The 13,805-nt window shown below is 36.0% G+C and overlaps 1 protein-coding gene across 1 annotated transcript; it reads left to right on the forward strand.

Annotated features, from left to right (window-relative positions):
- Positions 1 to 2,810: 2,810 nt before the first annotated feature.
- Positions 2,811 to 6,575, forward strand: LOC103965515 (DAR GTPase 2, mitochondrial). Its single transcript, XM_009378587.3, has 8 exons — positions 2,811 to 3,121; positions 3,829 to 3,933; positions 4,202 to 4,279; positions 4,986 to 5,133; positions 5,278 to 5,348; positions 5,474 to 5,570; positions 5,760 to 5,965; positions 6,205 to 6,575. The coding sequence occupies exons 1-8, from the start codon at positions 2,963 to 2,965 to the stop codon at positions 6,460 to 6,462; spliced, it is 1,122 nt and encodes a 373-aa protein (XP_009376862.2). The 5' UTR covers positions 2,811 to 2,962; the 3' UTR covers positions 6,463 to 6,575.
- The last annotated feature ends 7,230 nt before the right edge of the window (positions 6,576 to 13,805 follow it).

Raw genomic sequence — 13,805 nt, forward strand, 5'->3', positions numbered from 1 at the left:
TTAGGCAGCAGGTAAAAACAAGCCTTGAGTTGACATTATTTAGAAAAATGAAAAGAAAAAGGCAAGAGTGAGTGAGTGAGTGGGGGTGGGTCACTGATCTCTTCTAAGCACCGACAGTCCAAATCAATTACCTAATTTGCGATCGAGAGTTCTACGACTTCTGTTTGTGAGAGAAATCGTCTGAGAGATAGAGATTGAGAGAGAAAGCGGTGGTGTGGTGATGGCTGTGTGGTGAAGGAAGGTTGGAGAGTCAGAGACGATAGTATGGTGTGGTGGTGGGCCGGTGGCTGGCCGGAATTCGACACAGAGAGGCTCGGCGAGGGAGGCTCAGGGACAAGGGCTGCGCTTCTTTGTTCGAGTTCGATGGAATGGAATAATAGAAGTGAAATGGGAGATCAGACCTAAAAACAAATGAACGGCACAGATTAAATCCAAAACAATGAATAGTTGAAAATTTTCTTATAATTAAAAAATAATATATATATATATATAATATTTATTTTCGGTTCGGTATGGGAATACCGAAAAAATAGAGATGAAAAACCAAATCCCGTACCAAAAATTTCGGTTTGGTTCGAGATTACATACCAAAAATTTCAGGAATTTTGGTTTGGGATCGGGATTTTTTCGGTTTGATTTGGGATTTTTGGGATTTTTTTCCAGCCCTACTTCTAATCCTACCATTTAAAAAAAGATTGGAATGGATAATCTTTCTTCATGAGTAATCCATCTTTTATTCTTTTAAGTGGTCATAATTTTATATTCTCCCTTCACCATACTTTTAATTCACTATGTATCAAGTTAGCCCTTAATGTGGTTGAGTCATTACATTCTATGTTTTTAGGCATTTGAGTGTTTAGTTGAATTATTTTGAGTTTTTAGCCCTTTTACTAAAGATGAATATATTTGGTGGATAACTTACTAAATAAGTTTGACAATCATACATTTGGTTCTGTTCAAGTATGATCACCTCTATTAAAAAAATAAAAATGTATGGTTAAACTCAATTTATTACTATGAAGTTTTTTGGTTTCCAACATTTAATACATGAAATTTTTTTTATCCCAGTATGGTACTTTTAAGTCATAATTCTAAAATACTTTCATATATCCGTTAAGTTTTTCGTCAAAACTTCCGTTAACTGATGACGTGTTGCCCATATGAATAATGATTGTTCATCACGTGTCAATATAGACATTAAAAATAAAAAATACAAAATAAAAAACCTAAACCTAAAAGCTAAAACCCACAAAGATCACGCCCAAAATCCAATCCAATCCAATCCAATCCAATCCAATCCATTCCCGACCCTAACCCTAAAAAGAATCAATCTTTGATACTCATGGTTTGGTCAGTGTGATTTCTCATCTAGGGTGCTGCGGATTCGAACCATGTTTCATCAGTCACCATAAAAAATAAAGAACTCAGCTTTGTTTGCTCTCCGAAACCCCAAGCGATTCAATCCCACCAACGATGGACATGAAAGTGTCAGAGGAGCTAGAATTCTGAGGGAAAGGTAACGTCCGTTGAGGAACCGTGCACGGCGAGTTCGAAATCAACGACGAAACTCTCGATTTGGCGTCGTAGGTAGATTTGTTGTTGGCTTCTCTGAATTCAAACATAATCGAATCGGTGGCGATCGAGATCAGGAAGGTAACAGAGTGTTGAGATCGGGCCACCTCAGCCGCACCCAAGATCAGGCCTGAGTGAACCCCGTAGTGAGGGAAGCAAGAAGCTGCGACAGAAAGGAACCGAACAAGGAGGAGGGTTTTCAATTTTTGAATTTGATGGAGTTGAATTTCGTGGGTTTCCAATTTTTGATGGTTTAGGATGTGGGTTTTTTTTTTTTTTTTTTTTTTTTTATAGTTTTGTGATGGAGAGAAGAGGGTGGATGTGCAGGAGTTGAAGGGGGAGGGGGAAGCACTGGGTGCGGAGGATGGAGGATGAAGAGGGTGGATGTGCAGGAGTCGAAGAGGGAGGGGAGGCACTGGCTCACTGGGTGCGGAGTAACAGAGATGAACCCAAATTGATGTTTACATTTTTTTTTTATTGCATTTTAAATTTTTTTTATTTTTTTAAAATTTTTAATATCTACGTAGGCTCATATTAACACATGGCGCCAATCATTGTTCACGTGGACGGCGTCAGCAGTTAATGGAAGTTCTGACGGAAAACTTAACGGATGTATAAAAGTGTTCCAGAATTATGACTTTAAGTGCCAAACTGGGACGAAGAGAACTTTATATATCAAATGTTGAAAACAAAGAAATTTCAGAGTAGTAAACTAAGATTAACAAAAAAATGTGTATATATAATCATTTGAAATGAAGCAGATGTATAAAAGTGTTCCAGAATTATGACTTTAAGTGCCATTAAGTGCCAAACTGGGACGAAGAGAACTTTATATATCAAATGTTGAAAACAAAGAAATTTCAGAGTAGTAAACTGAGATTAACAAAAAAATGTGTATATATAATCATTTGAAATGAAGCAGATAGCATAAACATGACACGCTTAATTTTTTTTTTTTAGCAAGTAATATTATCTACATTAAGAGCATGGGGAGTAGGTTAAGTCTCATAATAAGTTGACAATAATATGGTTCAACTTTTCCTTTAGTGAAAATTGAACCTAAGACCTCTTACATACAAGTGAAGAGAAATACCATTAAAGCTTAGTACTAAGTGGCAACATCTTCATTTAATTTTATAAATATTAATATAGAGAATTATTATTGATACTTCAAAAATTTTATTTTATACTTTAAATATTTTATAATTAAAAAGAAAAATACATTTGTGAAGTGTAGAATAAAATTTACAAAGTAAACAGCTCTCTTAATATATTATGAAAATTAAGTTAACATATCCGAAAGATTTTTACTACGCAAGAGCGAGGGTCCAAACGAACATTGCCTACATCTAAAACTCGAAAAATAACGGTATTTGAAATCCGAAGCGGAATGGCAACGGCTACTTTAGCAAGGCAAATAGGCAGAGCTATTACAAACAGCACAAGCGCGGGAAACGGATGGTTCAACCCTCACATGGCTGCTGCTTCCCGCGCCATTGCCGAACGGATCCCATTGGTCGATCTCGTTCTCGAAGTCAGAGACGCAAGGGTAATACAATAATAACTCAAAGTATTTGTCACGCACGCACTGCAACTGTTTGATGAAATGCCTGACTCACATGCTGTAGCCTTTTTTTCTTTCTTAGGATTTCTATGTTTAAGCTCTGGATTTGTGACTTTTAGCCCTTTAATTGTAGAAAACTAGTGCAACCTGTGTATCTGGCTTTCAAGTTTGCTTAATTTGTTTGGTTGACAAAGTGCTTCTTTTACCCCAGAATTTTATACAATTTTCTCGTATGAAGTTGTCTTTATTTCTACACTACCAGTTTTAGCTTATTGTATAAATTATTCTTATGTGGAGCAATAATTTTTTGTCAAAGCTTTCATTCACTACTCGGGTTTTGGTTAATCTGGAGTGGAGGAACCATATGGTTTGCTTACTTTTGAAACAAATCTTTCGTAATGGAATTTTCCGTTTTAAAGTAATTTTTAGCTTTGAAGTTGGCTCTTTACTCTTTACTTCTTTAGGGAGCAAAAACAAAGAAAAAGAAAAATTGGGTTGAAATATTTTGCAGAAGAAATAAAAAGTTTGTTTGAAATCTTAAATGGGAATATTACATGAGTGGTTTCAGAAATGTTAATTCAGCAGTGATAGCATCATTTCACATACTTCCTCTTTTTATCTTTTCTGTTTTATGATAAGAGTTGCACTAAATATGATCTGAACCACTAATTATTCAATAATACTACTTTTAGATTCCATTGTCGTCGGAGTTTGACCAACTAAGGAACCATACACCACTCTCAAAGAGAATAATACTGTTCAACAAGATGGACCTAGCAAACCGCTCTCAACTGAAGGTGAGCATTTCTTCAGCTGGTTTATTTCTAGTCATGTTAGATTTATAGGACAAATTACTGAATGAGCATGAAATATTGTAAGTTAGGTCAATTTTCTGTGAACTGAATTTCTTTAATGGTGAAAGAGCTGGTCAATTGACATTTAACTGAGGCTGATGCTTCTTTCCTTTTGCTTTTACTACGGTGTTGAGAGATTGTGTATACATGTTCCTAAAAACCATTTTCATTTCTATTTTTCTATTAATTTCATATTTTGATTAATTTGTAGGACTGGATGAAGTACTTTAAACAAAATAATCGTGTTTCATATGGAGTCAATGCCCATAACAACGAGAGCATTCAGCAGGTAAAATGTAATTACCATGTCTGTTTGTAATAACTTTTGTTAAATGCATTTTTCGTTGGAGGAAAAAAAAACACATTGAAAGATAGAAAACAATCACACTTTTCATTTTCTATATCACTAGTTGTTTCCATCTATCTGTTTATCTGGACCAACTTTGGGATGACCACACTGTGCTGGAACTGGAGGGGGAGGGGGAGAAGTGAGGGTTTTATTTTTTATTTATTTATTTATTTTCTTTTCTAATTTTCGGCAGAGAAAATGACTTTTTAACTGAAACTTTGACTAAAGCACGGGACATAAGTGTATTTCTGAAACCTGAAAGGTTGTGGTGGAATAGGTGCGGTGTAATCGGTGCAGAAATCACAGAAGGTAATGAAATATACCCCACTTCTATAATCAAAATTTAGTAGGACAGTCAATTGTGTGTGATCTTGGTTTGATGCGACACCAAAACAGTCTAAAACATTTGGGGCACGCAAAATTAAGTTCAGCATTTTCTTGTTCCGTTCTACTTCACTGGAATTCACATGTGCTTGGTGATCATTGGCATGTGAACTCTTACGTACCATTAAAATGAAACATTTATAGGTTTTTCCAAGAATATGGATATACACAGCAGAACGATATGCTTTTTTGGCTCTTAATTTTTTGTCCCTAGATTACTTTTTCAGTTTGCTGGATATTGAGGACGGTTTACTTCTTACAGTTGTTGAACTTTTTGCAAGCTCAAGTAAGAAAATTGAAGAAAGCTGATCACTGTCATACCACAACAATATTGCTAGTTGGAATTCCTAATGTTGGAAAGTCAGCCCTTGCCAACTCTTTGCATCGGATTGGGAGGATTAGCGCAGCAGGTACCGCTTTAAATCATAATCATTCAATTTTCTTTTCTGGGAGTGTTTAGCTGGAAATAATCACAAAAAATTCATTTTCGTGTATTACGTATCAGTAGAAGTTGAATAAATTCTATATTTTATTGGACATTGGTTGTCTTGTAGAGAAGGGAAAGTTGAAGTGTGCTACAGTGAGTCCACATCCTGGTGAGACAAAAAATATAAACAGCTTGAAGGTTTGTCGACTGTCTTTTAATTTTTAACACTGTATTTTGTACATTAATAACCATAAAATAGTGTGTGAGTCCATCACTCTTATTTTAACATATAGCTGCTTACAGCATTCAGTATTTCATTTCAGATTGCAAGCCACCCCAATATTTACGTGTTGGACACCCCAGGCGTTTTGCCTCCACATATTTCGGATAATGATGTCTGCACCAAGCTAGCCTTGACAGGTATGAGCATCACGGATAGTTTATTTTAGCTTCACTTAGTCTTCTGTTTCTGGTGTAATACCATCTCTCATATGAAGAGGACAAATCGAGTTACTCGCCCATACACTGTTACTGCAGAATGACTGGTATGAGTGAAAATTATGACATGTTAAAGATGCTCTGTTCATCTGTTTGCATTTCCAACTGCAGGAACGATTCAAGATTCTTTTGCTGGGGAAAAAGAACTGGCTCAGTATTTTCTGTCTATCTTGAACAGGAGTGACGAATACAAGAAATGGGCAAAGTTCTCCAACAGCGAGAATGAGGGATCACTTGCAAATCAGTACATAGAATCCTCAACTAGCTCTGAAATCGGCATGAAACGGAAAAATCAATACCCCACAGATCACACGCAGGTTTGAGAGCTTTTGTTGTCATAATCTTGAATTCCAAAAGTCCTCCCAGTTGGTTTGTGGTATTATTTTTAATGAACAACAATTATAACAATAACAATGCACATATCAGTGACAACAAATTGAGATTGATAAATATAATTGGAATAAAAATATGGTTAAAAAACATTGATATTATTGAATTTGTGGTTCCATCATTAATTTTCTGGACAATATGTGTGACATTCAAGTTTTTCATGCAGGATTTCATAGTGCATGAGGTTCGTAAGACACTCTTTGAGATGATATCATCTTTCGACGGTGATGTGGAAGACGAAAGGCTTATTAAGGAAGAAATCAAGGCTATGGGAGGAGCTTTTCACGTTCCTTGGGAATCCGAAGAAGATGCTGAAAATAAAGTGGCAGCTAAGTTACTGAATCTTTTTCGTACCGGGAGGCTCGGACATTATATTTTAGATTGTATCCCAAGAAAACTCCAGTCCTGCGCAATTTCTGTGTAAATATTTATTTTCGTGCTAAAATAGGATGGTGCGTACATAATCATTAAGATGAAGTAATTGACAAGTTTATCAAAGATTTGTTTTTTTAATTTCAATTGAGAATGATTAGCTGAGATTAACTCTTCCTCCGGCCGGTCCCATCCCCACCATTACCAAGCCAAAACCTGCAATGCCCAAATGATCAATGAAACCGATAATAAGGACAAAATGAAATGTCACGAGCATGGATAGAGGCAGCAAAGTCAGGAACCATAGACCATTGGTGATAAGCAATAACTATTTACCCCAAATGAATTAAAGAATTTACAACCTAATTTCCTTCTAGATAAATATGTGTACATATAAACCACATTTGACTAAGTCGTTATAGACAATTCTTCCAATCCACCATAAGGAACCAAGGGACCGCATTATGAGCCTTGAAAAGATAAGGAATAACCAACATATAATATGTTTCAATCCATATAAACTTCCAGTCTATGACCCAAGCTATAAGCACAGCCTTGATAAAGACAAGAATTTATGTAGCAATTGAACTTACAAATTTTGTATCTGATGCAAAAGCACCAAGCACCCTACCATCCAAAGAGAAAAAGATCCTCCCAAATCCAACACATCCATTGGCACAAGATCCATCACTATTAACCTTAAACCACCCAGCCATCGGCAACTTCCAATGGACTCAAATAAAGGATGGAGCCTCAATAGAAAGCGTGAGATACCCAATAAAGAGAAAATAGGAAACATTGAAGATGATGACCTACAACTTGGGAAACACACTAGTACCAAGTCACAAAATCGAGCCACTAGCCAGCATGTGGTATAATTCAATGAAGAAAACTTGCCCCGAAACTGAAGTTGATTACGAAGAAACCAAATGCTCCATATAAAAGTACAAGCCATTATAATCCAAAGTTTTCAAGTTGAGCCAAAAAAAAGTTGAAAGAAAGGTTTATGAAAAAACTTGTAACATTGATGGTACCAATAAAGAGGGATGACAAAAAAGCTCTAGCAACCAAGACCAAAGATCCACTGTCCAAGGACATTCCAAAAAAATGTGAAAGAGAGACGCAACGGCTGAATTACAAAATGAGCAACGAGAAACCATTAAAACTCCCATATGCTGAAGCACAACATAAGTAAGGAAACAACCTTGTAGGACTTTCCAAACAGTAAGGCTTTGCCTTGGTTGAATCCAACAAGACCAGATGATTTTTCTTCACAGCACCTGATCATAGTTAAGCAAGTGAGAATAAGCATTTTTTACTGTAAGAATACCAGAGCAAGAACCAGACCAACATAAAGAGTCCATAGATGCCTGTAATAGGAGAGGAGTAGCTATAATTAAAGTAGCCACCTCAGGAAAAATAGTAATGAAACCAGCCGGCAACTCCCAATGAGAACCGCATACAAAATCTTTCACTGGGGTTTTGACCGTACAAGCAAGAGTATTAGGGATTTCAAGATAAGAAATTTGAGAACCATCACCCAAAACCCAAGTTAAATGCAAAGAGATAATAGGAAGAACCTTTTAAAACCTAGCCACGCGGAGGATTTTTTATAAGTAGAAAGAGGAATCAAACCTCTATTTAGGAAGCAAGAACACATGAAAACAGCCATTAGAGGAGAAGAAGCAAGCATGTCCCAACAATCAAAGATTTAGTTTCCTCTATAGGGTTATCTTTAGCTCCAAATCATCTTATTATTAATTTTAACCTGGGAAATCCCTGATTTGGGAAGAAAAGAAAAAATCAAACCCTGTCGAAGCCAGAAGAGGGAAAACAAGGCAAACATCTCATGTTTTGCATAGAAACCTAAACCTTAAACCCTAATGCCTAATCCAGAGTACCTGCAATCTATATCTTATATCCCTAGCTGGCTCATTGTTCTTAACCATGGCCGTTACATGTCATGTCCTTAATAACTTCATCATCGTTGTTATCCTTGCCATTGTTGTCGGTTTTCTCAGCTGGATCATACTTGTTCATTTCCCCTATACGATTAAGTCTGACGTACCTCATACATTGCTTACTCAGATAGATTTCAGCACCAACGATACCACCCTCGTTTACGACCTTGCTCTCAACACTGCCCTTCGCAATCCCAACCGTTTTTATGGTATTTATCACGATAATGTTGAAGCACAACTTATTACACAAGAACGAGTCGACATTTGACTTGGTAGGGCAAAACCGAAGTCGTTTCACCAAGGGCCTAAGAATACTAGTTATTTAACATAAACTTTCAAAGGGCAGCTGCATGACCTCGTTAATAATAAAATACTGATGTGGCTTTAGTCTATTGGTCTATGTGTCACAGTGTAATTGGATTGTTATAAGTTAGTTAAATGGCTGCCTTGTATTGTAAACTAGTTAGTTAGAATCTCAAACACTATATGTACTGATGTAGCCTCTCATTTCTCATTAATGTGAATCTGTTCAAAGCTATACTTTTCCCTCTTTCTCTCTCTTATCTCTCTATCTTCGACTCTTTACATTTATGAAGTTCTTCAACTTTTCTCATAATTTCTGCAACTATGTATCAAGCTTTACAGAGTTGCAGAAATTATGAGAAAGGTTGAAGAACTCAGAAATGTAAAGAGTCAAAGAAAGAGAAAGAGGGAAAAATATAGCTTTGAACATATTCACATTAATGAGAAATGAGAGGCTACATTTGTACATATAGTGTTTGAGATTCTAACTAACTAGCTTACAATACAAGACAGCCAGCTAACTAACTCATAACAACCTAATCTTATTACAATCCAATTACATGATGACACATGGACCAATAGACTAAAGCCACACCAACATTCTGTTATTACTCCCCCTCAATCTCAGCTGGGATATCCAAGAGATTGTTGCAATGTTTGACAAAATTAGGCTATGTAATCATTTAGTCAAAATGTCTGCAACTTGTGACTCATTTGAAACATAATGAACTGTAATGTCTCTTTTCTGCACTTTCTCTCTAACGAAGTGATAATCAGTGTCTTGGTGTTTTATTCAAGAATGAAATATTGGATTTGAATTGAGTGCCAAGGCAGAGATGTTGTCACAATGCATAGCAGGTGGAGAAGTTACAAACTCATTCAAATCTTTGAGCACATATCTTATCCAACAAACATCAGCAGTGCACTGTGTTAGTGCTTTGTATTCAGCTTCAGTTAAACTTCAGGAGATAGAGGCTTGCTTCTTTGATTGCCATGATATAGGATTTCCACCCAAATACACAACATAACCTGTTATTGACCTTCTTGTATTTATGTATCCAGCCCAATTAGCATCAAAGAAGTCTGATATATGAAGACCAGTTGAAGAAGTGTAAGTAAGACCACATTCCAAGGTTCCTTGTAGATATCTCAGACTTCTTTTTACAAGGAAGAAGTACATATCGGTAAGCCTAGTCATGTATTGACAAACAACATTGAGAGAGTGTGCAATGTCAGGCCTAAAGAATGTCAAGTATTGTAATGCCTTAACCAAACTTCTATAAATGGTAGGATCAGACATACGCTTGCATTCAGAGACAAGTAACTGAGTGTGTGGTTTGGATGTAGTTGGAGCAGGTCTACAATTTTCCATTCCTACCTTTTTAGTAATTCTCTGGCATATTTTGTTTGATTGACAAAGAGACTTCCATCTGCTTTATTTTAAATATAAATGAAGTCCAAGAAAGTATGTCAATTGCCCCATATCTTTCAAATCAAATAACTCTCAAGTTGAGTGATAATCAATTGAACTTCAGACTTGTTAAAACCTGTCAATATGATATCATCTACATACAGTAGTTGAATGACTATATCTTTTCCATCATTCTTGACAAATAAACTTGTATCAGATTTTGATACACTGAATCCCAAAAAATGGTAACACACATGTAAACTTTGAATTCCAAGCCCTAGGTGCTGGTTTGAGTGCATATAAAGATTTAACCAACTTATACACATGTTGAGGACATTTTGGATCTATAAAGCCTTGTGGTTGCTTTATATGTTTTCTTGAAGATCTCCATGCAAGAAGGCATTTTTAATGTCAAGTTGTCTGAGTTCCCATTTATGATAAGTATCAAGAGCAAGAATCAACTTTACAGTAGTGTGTCTCACAACTAGACTTAAGGTTTCAGCATAATCAAGCATTTGTGCTTGTGTATACCCTTGTGCAACCAATCTTGCTTTGTATCTTGCAATGCTACCATCTGGATTCTTCTTTATTTTATAAATCCATTTACTCCTGACAATATACCTATTAGCTGGAGTTGGAACCAATATCCATATACCTTGAGCCTTTAGTGCATCATATTCATCCTGCATTGCTTGCTGCCTAATAAGGATTTGATGAAGCAGCTTTGAATGTTTTTGTTCATCAGTATCATTGATTTCTGCTAAAAAAGAATATCCAACATAGCATGTATCTTCATCATCCATTTGTAGTGTTTTTAGCTCAGGTAATACAGACAAATAAGCATCATAATTTTTCCTCATAATTGCACTAGATTGCAATCTAGTTGTCATATTATGTGTTTTTCCAGAACTAGATATATGATTATATTCAGAGATGGATTCATGTGTATCTGAGATAGGTAATATTACCTGAAGCTGTGTAGGATCAAGAACAGGTAACAATGGGAGAAATTGATCTTATGTTTAAGGAAGGACCTGTGAACTAAGTGTTTCAAATTCCTGAGATGACTCTACAACATTTGATGATTGAGTGTGATTAGAACCATTTCAAAGTCCACTATATGTTGATGCAGATCTTGAAGTATACCCAGTATCAAATTCATGTACTTGAGTTGATAAAGTTGTAGCATGATTTAGATTATTGTTACTTTCAGAAGTTACAACATTCACAATCACTGGAGATGAAGAACTAAGAACTATTGTGTTTATATTCTCAGAGATTTAAACTCTATTGACCTTTGTTGGAAATTGAGTTTCATCATGAAGCATATGTCTGGATAGAATTAATCTTTTGGCTTGTAGATGATAGCAAATAACCCCCTTAAATCCTGATGCATACCCTAAGAACAAACATACTGAAGACCTAGCTAGGTTGTAGTTTGTTATCATTGTACTGTTTTATGTACATAATATCATCTTGACAGATTCTAACAAGTCCAAAGTTCAATTGATTATCACTCAACTGGGAGAGTTATTTGATTTGAAGGATATGGGGCAGCTGACATTCTTTCTTGGACTTCATATTCAATATAAGGCAGATGGAAGTCTCTTTGTCAATCAAACAAAATATGCCAGAGAATTACTAAAAAAGGCAGGAATGGAAAATTGTAGACTTACACCAACTCTATCCAAACCACACACTCAGTTACTTGTCTCTGAAGGCAAGCCTATGTCTAATCTTACCATTTATAAAAGTTTGGTTGGGGAATTACAATACTTGACATTCTCTAGGCTTAACATTGCACACTCTGTCAATGTTATTTTTCAATACATGACTAGGCCTACTGATATGCACTTCTTCCTTATGAAAAGAATTTTGAGATATCTACAAGGAACCTTGGAATGTGGTCTTACTTACACTCCTTCAACTGATCTTCATATATCAGCTTTCTCTGATGTTGATTGGGTTGCAGACATAAATACAAGAAGGTCAATAACAGGTTATGTTGTGTATTTGGGTGGAAATCCTATATCATGGCAATCAAAGAAGCAAGCCTCTGTCTCTAGAAGTTCAACTGAAGCCGAATACAAAGCACTAGCACATTGCACTACTGATGTTTGTTGGATAAGATATGTGCTCAAAGATTTGAATGAGTTTGTAACTTCTCCACCTGCTATGCATTTTGACAAGATCTCTGCCTTGGCACTTAGTTCAAATCTAGTATTTCATTCTCGAATAAAACCTAGACATTGATTATCACTTTGTCATAGAGATAGTGTAAAAAAGAGACATTACAGTTCATTATGTTTCAATTGAGTCACAAGTTGCAGACATTTTGATTGAAGGATTACACAGCCTAGTTTCAATTAGACATTGCAATAATCTTAGGCTTGGATATCCCAACTGGGATTGAGGGGGAGTAATAACAGAATGCTAATGTGGCTTTAGTCTATTGGTCTATATGTCATAGTGTAATTGGATTGTAATAAGATTAGGTTGATATGAGTTAGGTAGTTGGCTGCCTTGTATTATAAGCTAGTTGGTTAGAATCTCAAACACTATATGTACTGATTGAAGGAAAAATTTTGTCCTAGCTAAGAACATGTAAGAACATTTGAATACATATGCAAACTAATAACACTTTAAAGTAGGCATGCATTCAAAAACAATTCATAAAACCCATGACTTTCAAAGCCTAGTATATGGTGAATCATAAGACTCTTTAACAAAATTAAAGAGAATAAGAATTTAGAGATTCTTTACCCTTGAAGCTCATCCTTGATTGCACAAGGGATTCACCCAAGTGGAGGGCCTTCAAGTCACCTCCTTGCTCCTTGGATCTTCCTTGTGATTTTCTCCCTTTTAGTGCTCCTTTTTCTTCTTTGAGGATTTGAGGATTTGTTCTCCAAAACACCAAAAGTTTGGTGTCTCTAAGTCTCCACACCAAAGATGTTGTGTGAAGATGAAATGGATGACTTAGGGAAGAAAGATTGCTAGATGTTCCTCCCCCTAAGGTGGCCGGCCTCTATGTTGAAATTTAGAGAAAATGTTTCACCCAAATTCTCTTAGAAAACCCTAAGGATGAAATGGCTATAAAGATGTCTTTATACCACCTCACAATGGAGTGGCAAACTTGCAATTAAGCCAAGTTCACTACCCTTGAAGCTTATGGCCGGCCATTAGTTGTTATTGGGCTTAATTGCCCATTTTGTTTTAGTTGTCATACAACTTAAACATAATGGGCCTTGTGGACCAAAACGTTTTTGTGCTCCGAAGCCCAAAACTAACTTAAACGCCCAATACGAACGTTTCGTATAATTAATTAACTATTTAATTAATCTTGACCATTCTTCAATTAAACCATTTAATTGCTTATCCATTTCATATAATTTCTTCACTTATATCTTTACTCGGTGTACGATCCATTAGGTTCCAATTAGCGAGGTAGTGGGCGATGTTACTTTTAACGATCGATTGTGAATTGAAACCACATTTCAATTCTCCCTTAAAATTAGTGTTTGCTAATCTTTAGGGCTTCCACAAACCATGGGTGACGCCTAGCAGCATGTCATGGTTACCCAAGCTAAGTAGAAGTGGTTGGAGAACCTATCCAGTTACAACTACAATGCAATACGGTCATTCTCTAATACAATACTCTTAATCACATTGTTTAAGTGATAGTTTGTTTCATGTCTACTATCCAATGTGATACTTCTCTAT

This window comes from the organism of the source record quoted next, unplaced genomic scaffold (genome assembly GCF_019419815.1).
Source record: "Pyrus x bretschneideri cultivar Hongxiangsu unplaced genomic scaffold, Pyrus_bretschneideri_v1 Contig35, whole genome shotgun sequence".
NCBI lineage: Eukaryota > Viridiplantae > Streptophyta > Magnoliopsida > Rosales > Rosaceae > Pyrus > Pyrus x bretschneideri.